The 26281-nt window shown below is 37.5% G+C and overlaps 1 protein-coding gene across 1 annotated transcript in view; it reads right to left on the bottom strand.

Annotated features, from left to right (window-relative positions):
• The window catches only part of LOC127620363 (collagen alpha-1(IX) chain-like), a 54779-nt gene that overhangs the window by 28079 nt on the left and 419 nt on the right, over positions 1-26281 (bottom strand). The window contains exons 2-5 of the mRNA XM_052093574.1: positions 13644-13797; positions 6965-7047; positions 2548-2619; positions 1492-1621 (exon numbers count right to left, since the gene is read on the bottom strand). Of these exons, the coding sequence (XP_051949534.1) occupies positions 1492-1621; positions 2548-2619; positions 6965-7047; positions 13644-13669 (311 nt within the window). The 5' untranslated portion in view covers positions 13670-13797. The remainder of the gene's footprint in view (positions 1-1491; positions 1622-2547; positions 2620-6964; positions 7048-13643; positions 13798-26281) is intronic.

Below are 26281 nucleotides of genomic sequence, written 5' to 3' on the forward strand. Positions count from 1 at the left end.
GTCCTCCACCATCCGGATTGAGGTGAGTAACCGCGCCACCATGAGGACCTACTAAGTAGTGGGAATTGGGCATTACAAATTGGGAGAAAAGGCGATTAAAAAAAAAAAATAGTTTAGCATTACCACATTTTTATATGCTTTGGGATCTTTGTATATTCAAATTGCATGAAAGGAGTTGATCGTTGTGCCATGTCTTGCTGTTTTTGCTAACACTCCAGCTGTGTCCTAAATGACGCACTATACGATATGCACTTACAATATGCACTCAGCCATGTAGTGTATGGATGTATGGACTAGTTCTTTGAAACAAAAGGTTTTTTATTATACAGAAGCATTCACTGTTTAACAGCTGACGGAAGTGATGATTTATAAACATGCGATGCATTGCTGCTAGCTTTAGCACGTTAGCCAAACTTAGTTCAATACTTATATCTAAAATAATGTACATATTTACACAGTGTGAGGTGATGGTATAGCATTCAATCACATTTGTAAGGCGCTGTCTTCACAGAAGATTCACTAGTTGCCACATTCATCATTAATTATAAATGTTTTATCAGTTCAGCAACACTGCCAGGTAACTCCGAACCTTCTGCTACTTAGGGACAGCTAGAAAAGGGCACTGGAAAGGGTGTTCATCCACTGAACACTGGGACACTTGTGACTCAATTACCTGCGACACGATAAAGAGCTCACGCACTCAAGCGCAGCTGGTATAAACATTTTTAGCGGTGCATTGTGGGATTTTTTAGGGAGCAAATGTTTCAGTGCCCTGGAACGATTTTGCAATTGAGACAGATCTTAAAATGGCCGACTCCCTGATCAGTGCCCTGACTACTAAACAAGGGAGCTGACTGTGGCCCATACTACTCGAACTACTTGCACTACAAAATGACATAGAATAGTGCAGAAGTTTGCGATTTGGGACACACCTTTCCAAAAGAGTTTAGCATTAGCACATGTTGTTAAGCTAATGTGATACTCTAATAAGCATGTGAATATTGGAATTCTCAGTCTGACAGGTGAAAAACATTCGTTTAATCTCTTTAACAAGCGTGATTTTTACGAGTTCTGGTAGCTGAAACGTGAATGTTTCTTTGTCAGAGAGAAAGAGACAGACAGAGAGACTGACTGGCTCTATGGGCCATCTGGGAATGAAGCTCAAGCAGATGCCGTATAGGTTCAGACAAGTTGTATTTTGTGTTATTAGAAGCTGTTCAGAAGTGTTAACACCTGTGTGTGACCTGTAATAATGCAACACCTGAAGCAACGGCCACGTATGTCAACGTGTGTGTGTGTGTGTGTGAGTGTGTGTGTGTAAATACAGTATGTGACATTTTTTAGCTTTGGTTCATGTAGTCGTGCGCACTGATACATATATTGATTTTAGTGTACTTTTGTGTCATCGTACATTGTGCGTGTTAGTTCACATAAAAGCATTCCCAGCTTTTCCGGGTGTGTTTACAGTTTCATGAGTGATCAAGTTTTTACCTGGTTGGAATCTGGAAGTTAGCCTCACGGTCGAGTCTGTACGCCACCTGGAGGGGAGTGGAACCTTCTACCTTTCTGACACCTCTCATTGGGATCACATCTAACTGAAACTGTGTAATCAGATCAAACCCTGCCACACACAAATACAAACACACACTTTTACTAATGTATCACATAAAATGGAAATGGAATTCTGTCATCATTTGGAACCAATCTTAACTGGACACAAATCTGATTTATTTTTCAAATCCAATCTATTGAACTGTCTACACTATTATTTTGCGAGTGATGAAATTTGATCCCCTTGTTCAGACAATATACTAAATATCTGGTATATATCGGTTGCTATAGTAATGACATAGGATTTCAAACCACCTACTAATGTATATATATAATAGGGATCAAACTTTATATAAGTTGAACAGCCCTGATCTAGTTTACTTCTCAGTAATTGCATTTCAATCTTGCCAATACAACTATCTTATGCTGTATCCAGCATCTGCAGAGCAGCACATGTTTGTGATTTGAAGTTGCACCCTCCGCATTATTTGTTAAAAGCGAAGGAGTCGCAACCAATTAAGGTCTTGCTGAGCTAGAAGTGTTTCCACGCCAGAAATTGGCCAGCCAGAGACCAAGTTTTATTTGGCTCATTTGAGATCTAAAGATGTCTTAAAACAAGGTGAATATATGCTTCAGCGTCTTAACGTAATAAAAACAAACAGCTTAGAGCTGCTGTATTGCCTGCAGCTGTAGGACGGCATACAGCAAAACATTTCAAGCTGTTAGTACAGTAGGTTTGAGATATGTTTAATGAATCTCGGTAAATATTCATTATTATTTTGCACTTCTGTGTGATTAATTCTCTGAATTCTTTAAAATAAGTATTTGAGATATAAAAAAGAGACTTCAACAGTGGTTAGGCATTATATATATATATATGCTGCACATATGCCTCATGCATTTTGCATGTAATATGCAATGCCCAACATTCTCCAACATTCTTCTCATACACATGATCACAGCTCATCATGTTTTTACACAGATGCTTGATTTTACCTGGAAGGTCATCTTGTCCATTCTTCATGGTGGGGCACACTGTGTCGCCATCTAATCTGTTCAAATCCAGCTCTGAAAAATTAATAAGTGACATTAGTGTTGTTTCAAGCCTGACTGCAGCGACATATCACCAGAGATTACACTCACAATGTTTAGAAACAATGGGTAAAAATGTGATATTTGCACAATGTTTCATTCACCCTTCTCATTACTGTGGAAATCTGTAGACATATCGTTTTCAAAAGTTACTATGTATGAAGGCTGGGTCATTGGGGTCTCATTTAAATGAATTAAAATCAAATATATATATATATATATATTTTTTTTTTTCAGTAACAAAAATTAAATGACAAGGCAATACATCACTTTAAAGATAAATTATCTATTCTCAGAAAACATATACAGATACTTAAAATTTTGTCCATATATTGAAATGCACTTGTCCTGTTACGATGCAGATCTGTGGCAAATATTTACATTACAATATTTATAATTAGAATAACAATTAATATTTAATTATTATTATTGTAAATTATTTAATAAATAATTATTCTTATTATAAATATTTAATTACCTTTCACAAGCCAAAAAACACTTACTGAGGTGCATCCCTCATTAAAAGGACATTTCCGGATCATATTTGACCTCAAATTATATTTTGCTTAAAGAACATGAAGCCTATTTTTGTATCATTAATATAGTTGCATTGTGACATTATTTTCATGACAATTTATCACTTGTCCTTCTAAAATTCTCATTACCACAACACCCAAAAAAATGGAGATAAAATTAAATACACTTAAATTGTAAATTTTGTTGTACCGTATTTATTTTATGTTGATCTTAATAATAAAAAATAAAAATAATGAGAATCTAATCAATTAATTCAGAGAGAAAAATATAAATTACCAAAAAATAAAAAAAATAAAACAATCCAGATACTTTATTTATGGAAATGAGATATTTTGAGGGAAATGTGTTTAACTGTCGTGAAAACATGCTGAAAATATTACTAGTCCTAAAAAAATTGCCTCAAGATATTATTTATACTTTTGATTTTGAGGATGAAATATAACTCGGACATCCGAGTTCACCCACTAAATGATTTTTCACCACAAGAAGGCATCATAATCAGCACCAACATCATTCACAGTCCTAGCATGCTGTGTCAAGCTCTAGAGGTGATAGATATGCAAAAATTACTGCAGGATTTTCAAGAATTATGGATTTAAGTGTTGCATGTGTTTCTGTGTGGGCCTGCAGCACAGACTGCAGAAGGACAGACTGACAGATAAAGTAATCTGTGCTGATTTTCATTCATCTAATGTAATCAATTCCCAAATGAGAAAACAAAAGTGACAGACACTCCATCCATCATTTGGACAGCTTCCTCCCACACACATTAGACCTTAGGATTTTCAAAATGGCTTACTACTATACTACTCATACTATTTGTACAGTACACTGTATAGTACTGCATTTAAACTGTACGATAACTGGTCGGTTGCTGAATTAAACAAGCAGGTAACGAGGTCATGTGACAACAATAGCATACTACAGCAACATGTTTAAAATGTTTGTCACTGCATGATGCGTTCAGTTTAACTATGTTTAGAACATTATTTGTATTATTATTATTGTTTTTTTTTACTGATAAAAGAATAAAAATTTAAGCTAAAAACATCTGTTCAGCCTAATTTCATTACATTGCGCAATGATTTAAAAGAAATACAATTATTTCTTGTCATGGACAATACACATTAATCAAACATAAAACCGTTTTTTATTTTTACATACTGTATGTATATATTTTTTTTAGCTTTTTAATTTTTAGCTATACAAAGTTTAGTAATGTTTAAACCGCTGGCAACAAAAGTGAGTACACCCCAAAGTGAAAATGTCCAAATTGGGCCCAATTCAGTGAGGTTTGACTCTAATAGAGACCAAAACTGCCACACTTACAACAAGAGAGCTAAAAGTCATAAAATGATAGCCGGGGGGTCGTGAGAGGGAGACTTTAATCTCTGACGCAGCGCTTTGCACAGGTACAGTGTGAACGACAGACCAACATCTGGAATTTTTTTGAAAGCCTGAAATAAACAGCCATAAATTAGAGGTACCAGGATAAATAAAGGCATTTCCCGGTGTTTTTCCAGTGCTGTTTATCCCAGGGTGTAGAGCCGTGTGAGAGCACTTTAAACCCTCATCTCCTCTTGTGTCATTTTAAAACCACCCATTAGCGCAAATGAGGGACTAAGCCGAGACTGAAGCCACTGCCTTTGTGAATTTACTGGCATGCAGTTGTGTATGCGCATGTGTTTATACGTGCCCACAGAAATGCTTACGGTAACACGGTACTATAATGTTGAAGGGTTGATCAAGACCACACACTGATGTCAAACGTTTACACCTGTAAAATGGGTTCAAATTAGGGCTGCAGCCATAAAATCGCATATCAATGTAACATGGTACTTTTTATCACAATATTTTATCGATACTTTAGATCCCTGTATCAATCATTTTGTTAATCTATTTGTGTAATTGGATCATGTCCAACATAATGAAGAGGCAGGCCGACTAAATAAGCATAAACTTTGAGATTGACGTTTTTTTATGTTTTTTCGTGTGTGTTGTAAGTGATGCTTCTGAGGCAGGAGAGATGTATTGTGATACATATCGTGAGGTGGTTGACCATACCCAGACTGAGTTTATATTTCCATCCAAGTTGCAAATGTAATTAATGCACAAAATATCAGAATATCGCAAATGTGTTTTCATCTTATGTTTATGTGCATTTCTTCTTATCGAATAAAAAATGTATCCTAGTTTCTTGGTGTTTCCTTCCATACTTCTTAATGTGATATCCCAAATTTTGCATACAAATATTTGGATGGAAACACAGACATGTCGCTGGATTATGTCACTCTGGTATGGATTGGTGGTGGCGTAGTGTACTAAAGCACATAACTGGTAATCAGAAGGTTGCTGGTTCGATGCTCTGGGGGGATTGTCCCTGTAATAAGTGACTGTATGTCGCTTTGGATAAAAGCATCTGCCAAATGCATAAATGTAAATGGATTATTGGGTAGTGTAGCTTAGTGGTTAAACATCTGTGGTGGTAGCCAAAAGGTTGCAGGTTTAAATGTTGCTCAGTGATCTATTAGGCCTACCACTCTGACCTTGATCAAGAAAATTATAGGGATATTACACACTTAAGAGAGCATGTTTGACTTTCATCCATGGAACACATAAGGAGATGTTTGGTAAACTGACAACCTTACTTACTGTACCATTCACTTTTGGGGCTTTTCCACTGCACGGTACAACTCGACTGTGGATAGTACTTGGTATCTGATACTTTTTTTAGTACCACCTCGGTCGAGGTTCCAAGCGAGCCGAGCCGATACTAAATGTGACATCAAAATCCTACAGATCACTGATTGGTCAGTGAGAATTGTCGCTAACAATGTCAACCTGTTTTAAAGTTAGCAACAGCGATAGCAGTATCATTTGTTAACGCGACTTTCAAATTGTGAAAAAATAAATGGCTGTGCGCAAAACCACGCCGTGGTCAATAAACGAGGTGCAGATGGTTCACTCGTTAGCGATGAGCGAAACGATAAAGTCTCTCAGGAAGTGTCTCGGCTACCACCAGCCCTACCAACAGTGTAGGGAAAAATTAAAACACTTAAAAGTAACTACAGAACCATCAAGGAAAAGTGGAAGTGGTTCGACCAAATGGACGCTATCTATACCGGCGAGCAATGGGAGGGAGAGTGCCCTAGATGAAGCCACGATGGAGGATGGTACGTTTTGTTACGTTAACTTTAATCTGCTTGAAAGATTCACTTTATTTACTTGACCAGCTACTGGAAGCTTATAAAACAACCAGACCAATTTAACTGTTACACTTGTGTGAAAAATTCACCATGCAACAACTGTTAGTAGCTAACTGCTAGTAGCTAACAGCTAGCGGTCATGTTATTGTTTTGGTCAGTTTGTGTCATGTTTAAGATGATGTCACGGCAGTAGAGGCAGCGCAACTATGACGATCAGCCTATAATCCCACCCATGCTGATGTGGCACTAAACTGCAGTGGAAATGCAAGCTCAGAAAAGTAAAGCGAATAGAGTTGAGGCGAGTCGAACCGTAACGTGCAGTGGAAAAATGCCATTTTATTATATGGACAAAAGATTAAATTAATTTTTGGGTGAAATATCCTTTTTTTTTCTCTTTTTATTTCCCCCATTCCTTTCTTCAAAGATACATTATGAGCTAAAACATATCAGCAGAAAAAGTACAAATAAATGAATAAACATTATTAAAGCTGCATTATAAAAGTGGTTTGTGCTTTATCACAGGATAACATCAAGAACTGGGCTTTAATTTTAGAAGATATATCTGAAAAGATACTCACGAGCGAGAGCTGGTGCATACAGTAGCACAAAGAGAAGTGTATGTGCTAAACACCCTGTCAGCGCCCGCTGCCACATCCAACTCCTGATAGAGAGAAAAAGAGAAAGATCACAAAATATGTTCAGGATCTTAAAAATAAAGTTCTTACATACAACTTCTGAGGTTTATGAAAGTATGTTTAAATAAACAATATTTAAGATTAGGGGGAACCAAATGTAAAAGTTATAATAACCAAGAACCGGTTATTGTTCCAAATTGGTTCCATATTTTTAACAATACTGATTTTCATGACTTTTGTTGCTGTGTAGTCTGATTCCCAAACAGCTGAATCTAGTCAGCCGGTTATTTTGAATCTACAGTGCGAAATATACAGCACGATTCCCGAACAAATGACTCTTATAAGTCAGTTCTGTTGAATGACTCTTATGAAGCGGTTCTTTTAGATCTACATTATGAAGCATACAGCACGACCCATGTAGTCCGATCCCCGAACAAATGACTCAAATCTGTTGAATAAGTCATATGAGTTGATTCTTTTGAATCTATAGCATGAAACAAATAGCGCGACCTGTGTAGTCTGATTCCCAAACAAATGACTGTCATGAGCTGGTTCTGTTGAATAAGTCATATGAGTCGGTTCTTTTGAATCTACAGCGTGAAACAAATAACACAACCTGTGTAGTCTGATTCCTGAACAAATGACTCTTATGAGCTGGTTCATCAGAATGACTGTTTTGACTCGTTTCTTTGGAATCTTTTTTTATCTACAGCAAGAAAAATACAGTACAGCAAGACCAGTATAGATTTATTTCCAAAGGAATGACTCTAATGAGCCGGTTCTTTTTAATCTCCTTCGTGAAACAAACAGCCCCCTTGGACTGTCTGGTTGCCCCTTGTGCCCCCTTGGACTGTCTGGTTTCCCCATGTGCTCTCTTTGTTCTGCCTGCCCCGCGATCAGTACAGTGCGATTTCCGAACAAATGACTCTAATGAGCCGATTCATTTTAGTGAATCAATAGCATACAACGTGACCAGTGTTTGTTATGTACAGTATAGTGTATTTAATATACAGTTACAGTAGGATAAATAACTGGATTGCACTGATACCTCTAAATAGTTAAAAAAAAAACAATCCTCAAAAAGTACAAAAAGAATCGTTAATTGGACCTGAATCATTCAGAGGAAATGGATCAATAGTTGAATTCATTACAATTCCCATCCCTACCCCCATCAATGTTTACAGTGGTTATGGGTCTGGGTTTAAACAGGAATATATTTGATGGTCCAGGACAGTGGATGTGTATGTGTGTGTGTGTGTGTGTGTGTGTGTGTGTGTGTGTGTGTGTGTGTGTGTGTGTGTGTGTTATGTTAAATTGGCTAGGGAGGAACAAGAAGGTGACAGGAAGATGTTCTGGCACAGTAATGATGAATGTTTCGTTCTCTTGGGTCAGTGACAATCTGTCACACAATGTGTACCTCCACGTGTCTACATGCCCACAGCACATTACTTGGTTATATAAATGGGGGCATACCATGGACATCTGTTGTTTTTATTCAAAGCTCAAACTGTTATACATTTTAATATGAACAAATACTAAACGTATTAATAGCTTTCAAGCAACACCCACCAAACTCAGCACAGACCTTCAGACTGTTATGACTTTAGGGGCTCAATGTATTTCAAATGAAATCGAAAAACAAATGGGTATGATGTTATTTCAAATTAAATCTGGCCAAAGGTGTTTCTGAGTTGCATGCAGTGCTTTGAAACAGCTTGCCAGTGCAAACTTTAAAGAAAACTTCATACTGCCATTGATCACCAACTATAGATGAACCTTAACTCCACCCCTAAAATAACTTTTAATTTAGAATAAAAGACAAGCTGTATTTGCATTATGATTATTTTACAATTGAGGATGTTCCCGATTGTATATATGTTTGTATGTATATGTACTGTGTATATATGGTTGCATTCTCTTTGTGCTGGAAGCTTCTGTCACCATGACAAATTCTTTGTGTGTGTGTGTGTGTGTGTGTGTAAGCATACTTGGCAATAAAGCTCATTCTGATATATTGTAGTATTAAAGAAAATATTAAGAGAGGAGACAGGAGAGACATGAGATGTTATTTAACACTACCCAAATGCAACTGCCAAGACAGTTAAAAACCAAAATCTGACAGCTTAAAAGGGGTCATGAACTGGAGAGTAAAATTGTACTTGATATTTAGACATATAAGAGGTATCTGTAGCATACTGTTCATTTCAGAACTCCAAAAAGTAGCATTTATAATTGCCACCCTGTTGAAACGTCTCGTTTTGAAATCTGTCTGTTCGTGACATCACAACACATTGCTCATTTGTATCGGACCCTTAGCCCCGCCCACTGGCGCACAGTTCAAGTCAAGAGAGCAAGGCTAGATATTCCTAACATAACACCTGATGGTACCCATCTGGACCATTTTGTATATAAACAGGAACTGCACAGACTCTTTCAACGCTCAATGGTATCTTGCCGCTTTTAAAAGATGCGGTGTTAAGTTACAACTCTGAAAGCGAGAAGCAATTTTCTTTCATTCAGCTGCTGCCTCTTGTTGTTTTGTGGATGTGTTATTTCGCCCATCTAACGTTTTTAATGGTTGGTGTATGCAAACATAGGAGGTCTTTGATGATGGGTGATGGACATCTTTGACCATTTTGGTGAGCACCTCAGTGTGTCTAGCATATGTGTGTTGTGATTTCAACGTTCTTTGGACTATGATGCGTTTGGGTTTTTCGGCTCATGTCAGCATGGATTACTTGTGAACAGTCATGATACGATTCAAGCTTGGCAAAGGAACTGTAATTGAAGGATGGGGCAGTTAAAAACTCTTCAAAAATGCAAGTAAAGCGTTTCATTCATGAATATTTCAAATGTCATGACTGTTTGATAATTTATGGTGCTGATTGTTAACAATTGTGCTTGCGATGAACTGTTTAATATATTCAGATGCAATATATTGGATGTGCGTTATGTGTAAACCCTGCCATTTTATAATGTCGAGGTTCATTCTCTTCCGATTGAGTTTGCTGCATGAGGGCTGCAAGATATCAGTCAATCAGAACAGTGGGCGTTTACATTGAAGTTTTAAGGAGGCGCTCAAAACCAAGCGTTTCAGACAGAGGGCCAAAAACACAGTTGACAATGATCATTGGTGCAAAAAAAAATAAATAAAAAAAATGTATAACATTATCACTGGACTTCAGGGATGATAATACAATTATATATATATATATATATATATATAGTACTGTGCAAATGTTTTAGGCACTTGTGAAAAATGTTGCATAGGGATGATGTCTTCAAAAATAATGCCATAAATAGTTTTCATTTATCAATTAATGTCATAAAAAAGCTAAATCAATATTCAGTGTAACAATCTTTGCCTTTAAAACAGCACCAATTCTCCTAGATACACCTGGACACAGTTATTCTTTGTTGTTGGCAGATAGGATATTCCAAGCTTCTTGGAGAAGTTGCCACAGTTCTTCTATCTATTTCGGCTGTCTCAGACTGACATGATGTTCAGTGGGGGGCTCTGTGGGGGCCATGACATCTGATGCAGGGCTCCCTGTTCTTCTATTCTATTTGCAAATGTAATGTTTAGGAGTCTAACATTTATATTTCCTATTGACACACTAAAACTGAAGATATAAATAACCATCTTAAGACTAATGCTTTTGTGAAACATCTTAAGACTTTTGCACAGTACTATATATATTTTTATATATATACTGTATTAATAAAAAAAGCACTTTGTGACCCTTTTAAAGGTTTGAAGCAGAAAACAGCTCATCTCCATACACTGTAAAAGATGTTGGACGACAGACCCCTTTAAGAACGTCTCCACAGAGCTCTCAGTGATGACACAGAGAAAGATCTACTGTAACACTGACTATTTCCAGACTTCAAAACACGTAGTTGGTGATCTGAAACAGTTTCCCAAAGACACTTCAAAATTCCCTTTTTACAAGTGTTACACGAGAGAACAAGTCCCAAAGTATCTTTCAAAATAGATTTTTTTTACATGTACCATGATATTCTTTCAAGTACCTTGGAGTACCATGCATGTAAACACCATAATATCTGAATATGGTAATCATTCAGAAGTATGGTGGACTATGGTATTATCATCGAATATCATCACTGTAGCAGCATATTGGTTTGTGAAGGTTTACAGTCTCTCTCTCTCTCTCTCTCTCTCTCTCTCTTGGATTAGGAGGCTGGGTTATGTAAATCATGTATTTCCTCTTGATGACACACTCATAATCCATGCGGAGGGAATCTCCGCCCACTCACAGACCTTCATCATGAGGACAGACTTTGGTTCCTGTCTGAGCAGAAACATACGAGGGGACGCTCCGGAAATACAGGGTTCTGATTAATCATACTAGAAGGGAATACAGTTTCATTTGAGACCAGAAATAGAGCAAAAATGTACACCTCTAACTCTGTACGCCTTTATGTTACATGTGACTAGTGTCCGTGAACCCTGAAGCAGAGATGAGATAAACTTTTTACTAACAAGAAAGTAGTCCCATGGTTATTTGGACATGATACCATGGCAATGCTATGTTTTTTTATTTTATTTTAGAATGTACCATGAAGTACCTTGTAGTCCCATGTAAATACCAAAGTAAATTAATATGGTAATCATTCAGTATCATGGCATATATAAAAGTATGTATATGTACCACCACAGGTTTATGAAATATCACCATTGTGGCATATTCAGGTACAGTAGCTAATGTGTGACCAAATGTGTGAAGCACTACAGCATGTATATCTGGAATATCATCAAAATTTGTGTTAGGACATGTCATTTTATTTGCTAGGCAACTGCTGTTTTCCTGACAAAACCAACTGCTTTCTCTCATCCAGATGTTAAGGGAAGTTCCTCCCCGACTTTTATCTAAACAATAATTACAAAGACGCTTAGAGAAGAAATGATGTACAGTTTGACCTAACATGTTCGCAGGGGGAGGCATCAGCTTCTGCTGATAGTGTTGTTTATTTATACATGCTATCTGCATAGTTGCAGCACCTCATTTACTAAAGGAATTATGCAAATCAGGTAACAGCGCTAACATGGCTAAAAATAGTGCCAGTAATAGTTTGGACGGATCACTGTACTGCATTTGATTGAGAACTTACTTCTCGACTGTTAATAAAGTATGTTCCTTAGGTATGCTGGTGTGTAGTATGAATATGTCCCCATACATACTTCATCTAGGAATGCTGGCATTGCCTTGTGACAGTTTGTGCAAGCAAACTTTTAGGAATATTCCGGGTTCAATATTAGTTAAGCTCAATCGACAACACGAGTGATGTAATTGTGTTGTAGATGTGTTGACTTGTCCCTCCTTTTCTTTTAAAAAGCATAAATCGATGTTACAGTGAGGCACTTACAATGGAAGTGAATGGGACAAATCGGTAAACGTTAAAATACTTCCAAATTATAGCCACAAGACGTGAACAATGTGAGGGTTAACACAGCTTAAGTGTTGTAAAATTGCTTAATTTGCAAATTTACACGTTCGTTGCAATGACGACAATGCACTAAACCTTAAAACGACTGTAAAAATGACAATTTAAACAACTTTACAATTTAAATACTCCACAAGTTTTAACATAAGGATTAATGTGTGCTTTTATAAAATTACAAGTTTCACATTTTTGGCTTTAAAACCTCCAAAATTTGGCACCATTCACTTCCATTGTTTTTGCCTTCACTGTTCGAAAATTTTAACCTTCGAAAAAGGTTTTGTGGTAATCAACAGCATGCCACAAATGCTGTGGATTGATCTTAATTTGCATTGAACCCAGAATACTATTATTACAACAAAATGTCCACAAATATCCCTTTTATATTCAGTAAACATTAATGAACCACCAGCTTTACATGGGTAGTCATAGAGCTGTGTTTATTGCATCAGACAACTAGCGCAAAATGTCACACAATCTATCATATAGGCCGCTTTGGGGTAGAAAAGAGGCATGTTTGTCCAAAAAAGAATGACAATGACTTCAATTAAATTTGCCCTGCGCAGCACTATACTAGCACATGTGGCTAAGTTGGACAGCGGTTGGTACTGTTTGTGGATAAGATGCAGGATGTTGTGCAAATAGAGCACATACTAAAGTAGTTTAGTGAACTCCCCTTAAATCTATAACTTCAAGAATTTGCGTTGATGCAAGACTCATGGGTAAAAAGACCAACAGAACAACACAGAATGCTGACAAGGCACAATTTAGGTTGTAAATAAGTGTTCTAAGGGTGAAATTAGTTTATCAGAATAAAATTAGACACAGAAAGCTCAGGGAATAGAAAAATAAATTACATTTTGTACTGTACCATTCCTCCTCAGAAATGAAGTAGTAGTGTTTAAGAGCGTTAATACAACTAAACTGATTAAGATGGTTAAGCTGGTCTCTCAGACTGGCAGTGCTGGTTAGGCTAGTCTATTTTGCTGGTTTTAGAGAGTTTTTGGAGCTGGTCCAGCTGTAAGACTATCTGATCAACCAGTTAAACTAGCTTAAACCAGCATGGATAGCAGAAAACAGAAGGTAAAATGAGCACAAAATGAGTTTTCAAGACCTGTTCCAAGTCTCTTGAGATTTGAAGATGGTCACCAGATCTTACCTGCTTATGCTGAGCTGAGGAGCCATTTTTCTGTCCCTCAAAGGGGATCCGAGAACCTGAATAGATGGAGAAGTTTTGTACTTTGGTCCAGAGATGTCTTCCCCCTCAAATTCGTCCTCAGCGGTACCCAGGGGCTTCTCTGACTGAAGAAGACCTGTGCAGGAGATGCCAAACGTTTGGGACACATTAAAGGTTTTTTGCAAGGGCAACCTGGCTTTGTTCCTGGCGTCCTATTGGCTGGTAGAGATCTGAGGGGCGGTTGCATGGTTTTATGACTGATGTTTAAGAGAGATGTTGAGCCTCGGGCATTAAAAGCACCTTTTTTCATTTTTGCACAGGAGCTAATAACACATGTTGAGCAGCGGTAATTCTGCTAATGGGAAGCCCTACTGCAGAGAGGCCCTGTTATATACTTCCAAATATTATACAATAAATATTGAACATATGCTCAAGACTTAGAAACATGGGGTGTTTCTTTAACTTTGGGCAATTTCGTGTCCAAGGGACTGATTTTTATTACAACTAAAATAACTTTTAACAGTTTTTAAAACTGGCTTAGAAACATTTTAGCAGGTCTTCAAAATGTATTCGTCATGCTTTTCAAATGAGAATAGACTTTATTGTTTTAGCCATGTCCCGGACCATGATTTTAATAAAGAAAAATCCATTATTAAAAATGCAAATCATAACACATTTGAAACTATGATAATCTAAACAAAGAGTGAAGTAAACATAAACCTTTTACAATATTTATTGTGAAAATTGTTTCTATACATTTTTTAAAAGTATGCCTGTCCCACAATTGTGGTGTAATTTCCACCACCCCACTCAATTCTGCCCCTAAGAAAGTATTTTCAAAAGTTAGTGTACTTGTTAACTATTTCGACAAAAGTGTCAGTAAAGCACATGCTTGAGATGAAATATGAGATAAGTGATCTTTAAATAAAACAAAGAAAAATCAACTTTTTTGGGCACCCCTTCCAATCAAGCTGTTATTTTGCCAAATTGTTGTGTTGTGTATTTAGAATATATAAAATACTTCTGTGATGATGCATGTGCATACACTTTGGACATTGTTAGTAGACAAATTAAATAAACTTGTGAGAGTGTGAACATTTTTAATTAAAAATTCACAGAGCTGAAAGACAATTGCCCAAAGTTGAACCCCCCACAATGGGTTAAATGCTGTTGACACTCATTAAACTGTTAAACAAATCGTTCTGTCCAAATTGAAAATTCTGTCGTCATTTTGTTACTCCAAATTCCAAATCCAAATGACCTTCTTTCTACCATGGCACTCAAAAGGATGATTTCTGAAGAATATACCAGCCACTGGTTGGGATGCTCTAAAACAAAAACAAAAAGTAGGTCATATGACTTGTGTGCTATATTGTAACAAGTCTTCTGAAGCTATATGGTAGTTTTGTATGAGGAACAAACCGGAATTTAAGTTGTTCTTAAAGTTGCAGTACATTTTGGTGCAGTCAGCTATGATTAACTTGTTTTTTGAGCAAAAGACTCCAATAATTGGTGGGTCTTTAGTAGTTTTCGGCTGGCCAGCAGCCCAGCTCCATGAAAAATAAAAGAGCTTTTATTAGGCTACTGATATGACTGGAGTATTCATTTAAATTGAATGCACATGATTTTATTTTTATTTTTTTTCTCAAAAAACGATTAATTTATTTAAGGGCAAAGAAGCATAGAAAGTGCCTGGCCAAAACAAACAAAAAAAAAATTACTGCTATATTTCCACGTGTAACCGGTCCTGGTGGCCCCGCTTCGAACGGGACTCGAACCGATGTGTCCGGCATGGGAGGCGGGTGCACTAACAAGGAGGCTAAAGGCTACAGCTTTTAGCATCAGTCGCTAGTGCACCTCATGAGGTCAGGAGAGTGACGTTTATACACTGCACAGCTATCTACCAGCTGGCTCCCTTTACACATGGATGGGCATTCATCGTGCCATTGTTTTGACAACCTTATGCAACGTCACAACATCATTTCCATCCGTCATTCCTCATGTTCCCTGAACAACTCTTTCACAATTTGAGCCCGAGGAATCTTGGCATTGTCATCCTGGAATATGCCTGTGCCACCAGGAATGAAAAACATCCATTGATGGGATAACCTGGTCATTCAGTACATTCAGGTAGTCAGCTGACTTCATTATAATGTTGCTGAGCCTAGACCTGACCAATTGAAGCAACCCCAGATCATAACACTGCCTCCAGAGACTTGTGGGCACTATGCATGATGGGTGCATCACTTCACGTGTTTCCCTTCTTACCCTGACGCACCCATCGCTTTGGAATAGAGTAAATCTAGACTCATCAGACCACATGGCCATTCTCCATTGCTCCACAGTCAGTCTTTATGCTCTAAAGCAAACTGAAGTAGTTTTTTTGATTAGCCTCACTAACAAGTGGCTTTCTTGTGGCCACACAGCTGTTTAGTCCCAATCTTGTAAGTTCTCGTCACATTGTGCATGTGGAAATGCTCACACTTTCACTATTAAACATGGCCGCGAGTTCTACTGTCAGTTTTTACGATGTGACTTCACTAGATAGACCAGTGTTTGAGTGATCTCCGATCACTCTCATTCAAAAACATTTCCGACCAGATTTCTTCTGTGAAGCTGACGGTTCACTACTATCCTTACAGGTTTTAATAATGCGTTTGACAGTTCTTAACCCAGTTCCAGTTATTTCAGCAATCTCCGTAGTTGTTTTCTTTGCTTGATACAGGCTAATAATTTGCCCCTTCTGAAACACAGTAACATATTTTGCACGGCCACGGGATATACGCCTTCCGACATGATTGATTAAGAAATGAGAAGCTACACACTGCATCAGTTAAGGGTAAAAGAATTGTTGCCAGCTGAAACATATTAATCACTGCAATAATGATCCAATCATAGGTTTCTAAAGGATCTGTTTATTTAAATCCAAATAGCACCTTTATTTTGGCCAGTGTATATATATATATATATATATATATATATATACTGTATTTGCAGTGCATTCAGAAAGTATTCAGACCACTTAATTTTTTTCACATTTTGTTATTGCAACCTTATGCTATAATGCTTTAAATTATATATATTTTTTTAACATCAATCTACACTCCATACTCCATAATGACAAAGAAAAAAACTGATTTATGATAACTTTGCAACATTATTAAAAATAAAAAAATGAAATATCACATTGGTATAAGTATTCAGACCCTTTGCTATGACACTTGAAATTTAGCTCAGGTGCATCTGGATCATCTTTGATATTTTTCTACCCTTTTTTTGGAGTCCACCTTTGGCAAAGTCAATTGATTGGGCATGATTTGAAAGGGCACACACCTGTCTATATAAGGTCTCACAGCTGAACATGCATATCAGAGCAAAAACCAAGCCAGGCCAAAGGAACTCTGCACTGCCCATGGACAGGATTGTGTTGAGGCACAGATCTGGGGAAGGCTACAAATAAATGTAGGCTGCATTGAAAGTTCCCAAGAGTACAGTGGCAAGTTTTGAACAACCATGACTCTTCCTAGAGCTGGCTGTCCGGCCAAACTGAGCAATCAGGGAAGAAGGGCCTTAGTAAGAGAGGTAACCATGAACTCGATGGTCACTATGGTGGAGCAATAGCGATCATGTGTGGAGATGGGAGAATCTTGCAGAAGGATAAGCATCACTGCAACACTCCACCAATCTGGGCTTTATGGCAGAGTGGCCAGACGGAAGCCTCTCCTCAGTGCAAGACCCATGGAAGCCTGCTTGTATTTTGCAAGAAAGCACCTAAAGGACTCTCAGACTGTGAGAAACAAGATTATCAGGTCTGATTAAACAAAGATTGAACTGTTTGGCCTCAATTCCAATCGTCATGTCTGGATAAAACCAGGCACTGATCATCACCTGCGCAATATCATCCCAATGGTGAAGCATGGTGGTGGTAGCAGCGGAAGGGACTAGGGGACTGGTCAGGGTTGAAGGAAAGCTGAATGCAGCAAAATACAGAGATTTCCTTAAAGACAACCTGGTCGAGAGCACTCAGGACCTCAGACTGGGCCGAAGGTTCACCTTCCAACAGGACAATGACCCTAAGCACACAGCCAAGACAACACAAGTGTGGCTTAGGGACAACTCTGTGAATGTTCTTGAGTGGCCCAGCCAGAGCCCAGATTTGAACCCAATTTAACATCTCTGGAGAGATCTGAAAATGGCTGTCCACCGACGCTCCCCATCCAACCTGACAGAGCTTGAGAGGAATACTCACTGTTTCAAAGATTTAGACACAAGACATAAACAATATGTGTGTTGCAGTATATTTCTGTGTGAAAGCTAAATTCAATTTTAAAACTTTGTTGGCATGATGACAACGTTGTAACCCTAAAACAACTGTAAAAATGTGAATTTTAAAAACTGTTACAGCTCAAATAACACAAACAGAAGAATGAATAAAGTGCTTTCATATAATTAGCCTCCCATTTCTGCCTTCAAACACTCAACAAAAATTGCCCCATTCACTTCCATTTTAAGTGCCTCACTGTCACCTCGATTGTTGCATTTTTTATTTTATTGATGAGTTAAAAATATTTTATTATGCCACATTTGCTGTCGATTGAGCTTAACTTGTGTTGGACCTGGAATATTCCTTTAATATGAGACACAGTAGAAATTTGTGTTTATACATAGAAAAAAATATTACAATGTTGCCATAAAATGCTCTGTGGAATTGATCAGAAGTGCCTGTACTAAGAAGGTTTTGCCTTGCAGCTTTGCCATCATCAGAGAAAGATCCTGGGGAAGGAAATACTAATGACATCAAAACGGGGCTATTGAAGTGGCCTGTAGGCATGTCAGCCACAATGATTCCTCTTACATCAAATGTGAGGTAATTTATACCTTACAAGAGGATTTAGGGTATCGCCATAGGGCCCAGACCATCTTCATTCACTCATCAAGATTAAAGTTTCAAAATGGGTTTTGCCTGTTACAAAAGGATAAAAGAAAGTTAAGGAAAAAAAAAAAAACACTTGAAAAGTTATAGCATAATCTTTAAAAAGAAGAACTGCTGAACCATGCACCATGTTCTCCTAAAACACATGTTCGGGCTGTTGTGGAACATCTGGCTAGCTTGTCATTAATTCAAGATTTTAAAAACCAGGTAAAGTGCAAAAACTTGAAGAATGTGTGAGCACTCACAAAACAACCTTGTGAGACTAAATGGGTTGCTCGGGACAGCATACTAACATAGGCCTTTTACTCTTACTATCTCTGCAGTATAGTTGTATGTATATTGTACATTAATAGTGTAATGTAAATTGTCTATAGAGGTACAGCACATGGGGGAGGTATACAGTACAGTATAGCAAATCTTATTTTTCTTTCCTATTTGTTCCAACAGCAATAGTAATTACATTACTTAGTTACATTAAATATATATATAAAAAATGAAATTATGAAAAAAAGTTTGCTAGATTTACGCTGCTAAATGAACGCTTAAATGGCTGTGAAAAGGGTCCATTCGTGCAAAATAGTGGTGTTTCATTCGGGAAAGAAAGCGTTTTTAAAATAATCTTATAAGTGAACGAATCATGCTCATTCACTTCCATTGTTGTGGTTGTGAACTAATCTGTCCCTGTATTTCAAATATGTCTCCGTAATCAGTCTCCGAAGGGCACTTTGAAGAGATAACTATCATGATAAACATACTGTAAGGTCGCTTCAAAATGAAAGGTGCACTCAGTAATTGTTTTCCTCATTAAAAAAGTTTAACTCTTAAAGACTTGAACTGTAATTTTGCAATATATGTAGGAATCATGTAGGGACCTCTAACTTTAAAATGAAGACTCCAGTCATATCAGTAACCTTATAAAAGCTGTTTTATTCTACATGGAGAGGGTCCGCACATGGAGGCTGCCATGTTAAAATAACATGACCAGACGAATAATACTCGCTTAATCTCAGAAACCGTCTTGTTATTTGACACTTTCACTAATTGATTAAAATAATCATGGCTGACTGTAAATACTAAATTTCAAATTTAAACTGAAAACTATTGATTATAAATGATGCTGCATCCAAGCCACTAGGTGTCAGCGTAAGTCTGACACAAAGACAAAAGTTACTGAGTGCACCTTTAAAAGATGTCTTCTGATTAAACTATTTATTTATTTATTTGTATTTTTTTGAGCCCCACACCTTTCAGTCTTCCAAAGCTCTCACAGTGGATGGTAAAGTCTCAGAAGGGAATAGGGCATATGGATGATCACTTCTGAATGGAACACACCAACAGATTTTTTTTGATGAATCAGTTGTGCCAATAATTCAGTGACTCGCTAATAAAATATTATTACAAAAAAAAAACACTAATTTTATGCTACCAAGTGGTGTGAAGTTGTAGTCTCTAGAAATTAACTAAAGAAATCTGAACGAATCCTTTTGGTGAGCTGATTCAAAAGACTTGATTCACTGGGATGAATCAAAATCTGTATACCAAATACTATTAATATTGAAAATATGTATAAAAATGCTAGGTTTATGTTGCTAAATGAGGCAGAAATGTGTTGTCACAGACTCACAATCTGTGAAAAGGGTGGGTCCATATTCACAGCAGCACCATCTTTGATTTTTGATGGTAATGACAACGCTGCTGAGAGATAGAGACATAGAGGAATGAGATTTTGATAGCTTTATACAGTGTCATTAAAGAGACTGTACGTCTATCCCTCACAGCCTCTTTTTCATTCCCGTCAAAAAATGGCACCATTGGAATTATCGTAAATACGAGTATCCCACTTGAAAATTGCACATGAACGACCGGTTCATATTTTTCTGGTGGGCCAATGCACTTTCGGGCTGATCAGATGCTTACTGGCCATCTGGAGAACCGGGTGGGCCGGCTGCAAAATGGGCCGAATGGGCCATGATAAGCTGAAATGAGCCGCCGCGTTATGCAGAATGGGCCACTAAACGGCACCTCTATATGCCTAAGTGGGCATCGATATGCAGAAATGAGTCACCCCCCCCACCAACTTTACCAACCTTAGGGCCAGTTTCTATGTAAAATCCCAGGCCGATTCTTCTTCCCAGTCCACTCCTGTCAGCACCGTGAAAATAGCTTGCATTTGACCAAAATTCCATTATCATCAGAAGGCTAACTGAATAATCTCATATGCAGTCGAAATAAAGTTCCTCAAAAAGTATGTATGAATGAACCCGGCGTCGTCCATTTTTCCTGTTCTTTCCAACAACAAAGCACTTGAACGCGACATACTCGTAATTACCACTTCAGAAGTGTGAAGTAGGATAGTTCCGATAGCACATGAAGGCAGCATAAGGTCTATTCCGACCATCTCTATGTGGTACTTTAAGTTTCCTGTGCTCAGATAAAATCAGGAAGTAACCTACATGTCCAAAACCAGATGGTGCAGAGTTTAGATTATCCAATAACACTGTTTGCACACCTGCAGAGTCTGCTAGTACTCAGAAACATGCTGCAATATTGGGCAACTACCCAAAAAAGATGTAGTCTCACAGACGTGTCTTCTTCTGCATTAGTGAGAAACTACTTAGGCTACTGTACCATTGTATACATTTTCAGTAGAGTGACATTTCTGCAGTTTTTAAAACAGTGTAACTTTGCCAGAATGAGTAATGAACCATGTTTTATCAAAGAGCAGCAGTGTGAAGTGACAAAAACACAAACAAACTCGAATTTTTTCGAGGGAGTAATCAAGTAATCAAAACGTTTCGCCTCCCACTTTTTTCAGCCGGTCTCTGTACATGTATGATGTTGTGTCATACAATTCCGGGTGCCCACACACCGCTACAACCATTTTTTCATAAATTTTTCCAGATTTCTTCTGCTACTACGTCAGTACGTCAGTGACAGCCAGACAATCTCAATGCTGATAGGCTTTCGCGACAACGCGGCATGCAAATTTTGTGAATGAAGCAAATGAAGCGATTTCGCGTGTTCGAGTAGTGCCATTTGCTTCATTGAATTCACATCCTTTCGCATCTTTGCATTGACTTTGTATGTAATCATGCGTGCAAAACGCTCACTTCGCACTGTATATGAACGCACCATTAAACATTTATTTACATTTACATTTATGCATTTGGCAGACGCTTTTATCCAATGTGACTTACAAAAGCCACTTATTACAGGGACAATCCCCCCGGAGCAACATGGAGTTAAGTGCCTTGCTCAAGGACACAATGGTGGTGGCTGTTGGAGAAAAGCTCTTTTAGAGTAACCCTGCCCATTTTTGAGTAACTCCACCCTCTTTTGGAGATTCCACCCCATTAGGAGGTGTCCGGCCTGCAGCTACACAGTACCTACTTGGGCTTGTCCCATTTATTCAGTTCGTTTGGTTCGTTCGTGTAAATTAATCAGTTAAAAAAATCAACGACGCACCGAGTCGAGTCTATGCGTTAACATCCCTTTTTGCGACATTTTGCATCATTTTAAGGTGAAATATTTAGTTAAATGCTGATGCTCACCACTTTGTCAACTTGAACTCAACTATATTCAAGTTTTTGTTTTGTATCTATTCAAGTGTAATGCTGTCACTCTGACCGAGATTCATTCATTTATTCATTCACAAGCAAAGCCCTCGTAGTTCTTGAGACAGAGAAATCTGCTCAAATAAAATGTTAATTATATAATCCTATAGTTATATATTTATAAAGATATTTCCCCTTAAAAATGCACTTCATTAACTACTTGTTATGAGTAGCGTGTGTAAAAAATAACTGCTTAATCAAATGGTTATCTTGACTGTAGCTTATCTACTTTAAATGATGAGCCTGTACCGTATTTTGGCAAGCTGTAGTTTTAAAGCAGCTTACTCAACGCTGTTACATTAATGTCAATAATTGAATGGTACACACATGGGTGGCCTCACTGGCCAAAACATCCACATGCATTCAGTACATAGTACACACTGCCTCTGTTTAAACAACCATCAGTTTGGATGCAATAAATGCTGGGTAAAACAGATATGTAATCTAATCATATTAGGCCTATGAATTGCAGAGTTTTATCATTTAACAGCCATGTGCATGTGTCCAAGCCTCAGTTATGCCTTATTTACTTACACTAAACTAAACTAAACTTAATCCAAACTAATGTCTAAAAACAAAGAACATGGTCAAACACATTAACATGCAAATTCCTCATGAATGATTCAAAAATACAACATAAAATCATGTTTTATGTGAGCATTAAGGAGAGGTAGTACACGTGGATGGGCTTTTTTTCAAATAAATGGCTATTTAGAAAATAACACTCATATTAAAGCACACACACACACACACACACACACACACACACACACACACACACACACACACACACACACACACACACACACACACACACACACACACACACACACACATTCCCTCTGCTTAATTTTTCTTATTATCATTTACAGTTTAATTCTATTCTGAACTAGTACACCGACACACGTGCCATTTCTGATCGTGCTTAAAGTTGAATTATTTCATTTACACGAACGTAATGACATTATTTGTAAGCCCGCGTTCACTGTGCATCAGAGAGAGAGAGAGAGAGAGAGAGAGAGAGAGAGAGAGAGAGAGAGAGAGAGAGAGAGAGAGAGAGCGAGCGAGAGTACACAAACGCGCTACTGCAGGGCGCACAGGAGCTGAATGATCGCCATGGCAACAACAGCATCAGCATCTTCAGCAGCATCAGTACTAGCAGTAGCAGCCGCGAGCCGCTCATGCCCGTATCAACACGGAGACCTGCCGTAGTCATACACACACAAACACACATACACGTACTCCCGTTCATAACACATACACTCCCTCTGAACTTATTGACATAGGATCAAAGCGGGTGCACGGATCACGTTGCCGGGGTCGCGCATGCTGCGTCGTCGCGCTGGCAGGTAAGGTCTTTTCTCTCGTATTGTTCATTTGTTTGGCTCATATCGACAGTAGGCTTGTTTTTGAATGGCAATTCTTAATGACTGTCTAGCCTGCTGTGATATTGCTCAGCTTTAAGCTTCTCTGGATTGGACTAGGAAGAATATTACGTTATTAAGCTGTTATGAACATACTGAATGCGTATTCTGCCAATGGTACACGCCATCTGGTTCCAACAGTTTAAATACAGTAGTGCTGGTTAGTCCAGAAAAGCCCAATAACAATGTGTTTCTTTACAACAACACATCAGATCACATTTTGAACATTATATATGCAGAACCTTTTCTTGGGTGACATTGATGATGACTTGAGCTGTAGGCTACACATTGTCCTGGACGGCAAGGTTAGAACTGATTTGACTTACAGGGATGCTAATTTGGTTTCTATTATAAAATAGTTTACTGGGTCTGGAATGGTTGGTAGACAAAAGGAACAGTGTACATATATAAGACCAATAATGGGTTTTATATATAAAGCCTGTATATATATAGGCTATTAGTTCTTTAATATTGAGTTTCTAAGGAATAGCACTCAGCATCAACCACTGTGCATTCAACAGGAAACAACGGTGTTCAAGAGTAAATTTATTTGTTTATTGTATCGTCAAGAAAAATACATTATCATATTTTACTCCAAAATCAAAATAAACAAAGAAGAAACTACATTTTGCATTTATTAATGATGGTTTTTTAGGGCGATTAAAGGAATATTTTGGGTTCAATACAAGTTAATCTAACTCAACTAAAATCTTGGTGACCCCGTTATGTGAACGTGGGGGCAATCCATTAAAATACTCACTGTTTCAAATGTTTTTAGCCACAAGAAAGAAAGAAATATATGCATGTTAACATGATATTAGCGTCATTAATCCACTTACAAACCTTTTCTTTTTTTATCCAATTTTACAACTTCGTTGTCACGATGAGAACACAGCACTGTATTTCACCGCAAAGAAATATGATTTAAACAAATTTGCAGCTCACAAAATACACAAGTTTAAATTTATATTAAATTATAAGCTTCACATTTCTGCCTTTAAACCCTCCAAAAATGGACCCCATTTACTTCCATTGTAAGTGATTACATGTAACCTTGATTTTTGCTTTTTATTTGAAAGAAAAGGAGGTATGAGTCAAAATGACTTTTGACTCATTACTGCAATGCAATGCAAAGGTCGTTGACCTTTTCTGCATATCGCCGGCGCCGTTTTGTGGTCCGTTCTGCATAACACACCGGCTCATTTTTGCTTATCGCGGTCCATACGGCATGTTTCGCTGCCGACCCACCGGCTCGCTCTCTTCTACCGATGGCCATTCCGCCATGGATCGGCCCCAAAGTGCGTCGGCCCACCGGGAAAATGTCCGGTATGCCAGATTACTAGTCCATCCCTGTGGTTAATATTTATTCATATAAATATAATTGTTCATCGTTAGTTCATGTTAGTTCACACTGCATTTATTAACGCTAAAATACACGACTTTTGCGTTTAAGAATATGTTGAATGTTGAAATTAACATTAACCAAGATTAAATGTAAGTCCGTTTAATTTAATGTGTTTTACTCATGTATGCAGCCTTATTCTGCATATTGTTTATGGAGAACTTATAAAAACAATGATCGATATCGGTATCAGCCCTAAAAACAATATTGATATATGTTTAATCTTAATTGTAGGCTATATAAAAATACTTTATTTAGGAGTAAATTTGGTATATTTGGTATACATGATGATACTGTATTTCTAAGTAGGAAACTCTGCAAAATCTTTTCTAGTGTGCTGAGAGATTTTGTGTAATGAGAATGTCTCTAGCAGAGCTGAACTGACAAAAACACAGTTGATGACACGATAAACTCCAGGTTACTGGAACTCACTATAGAACAGAACCAAACCACTGGAACTACTGTAGCATCACCAATGTAATGGGTTCGACTCCCAAGGATCACATAGCTTAAATACATTGCTTTGGATAAAAGCATCTGCCAATGCAAATAAAGTTCACCCAAACAATCCTTGTCTATTTAATTTTATCGTAATGATGCATTAGTCACAATCAAACATTCAGGACAATTTTTTATGAAGAAATGTTGAGACGTCAAATTTCACTTTTACCAGCTATGCTGGAATTGCTGAAGGGATTGGGCATGACGTCTTTCTGTGAAGGTCAATAAATCTGACATTCACAGCTGTGTCTGTGCGAGCCAGGCTGCAGATCTATTTTTCAAATTATGTCACATGTAGAGGAAACTTAAAGGTAGTATATATAGTTCATGAAAAAATATCAATTATTTCATTATCTACTCACCCTCATGTCGTCCCAAACCTGTAAACTGTAGAATAGTAGAAATGTTTGAAGAATCCTTATGCAGATCTTTTTTTAATCTTTTAATCATTACGTATATTTTTATATGATTAAAAAGTGGTTACGTTTAGATGTAGGGCAAGGTTAAGGGATCTAAAATGTATATAAAATAGTACAAATTTAGCTATTCAAATACATTTTTATTTGACAGGATTTACATTATTAATTTATTATAATTAAATGTATTTAATTTTATTTTTAAAGCTTTAAATAAGTAAAAATGTGGTGGGTTTTTTAGATGCTGTCGATATTGTTCGTTTCGGCATCCATTCAAATGTTAAAAAATGTATGTTTTAATATTACATACGAATATCTGCAAATAATAAT

The sequence above is a fragment of the Xyrauchen texanus genome, chromosome 26 (genome assembly GCF_025860055.1).
Source record: "Xyrauchen texanus isolate HMW12.3.18 chromosome 26, RBS_HiC_50CHRs, whole genome shotgun sequence".
NCBI classification, from domain to species: Eukaryota; Metazoa; Chordata; class Actinopteri; order Cypriniformes; family Catostomidae; genus Xyrauchen; species Xyrauchen texanus.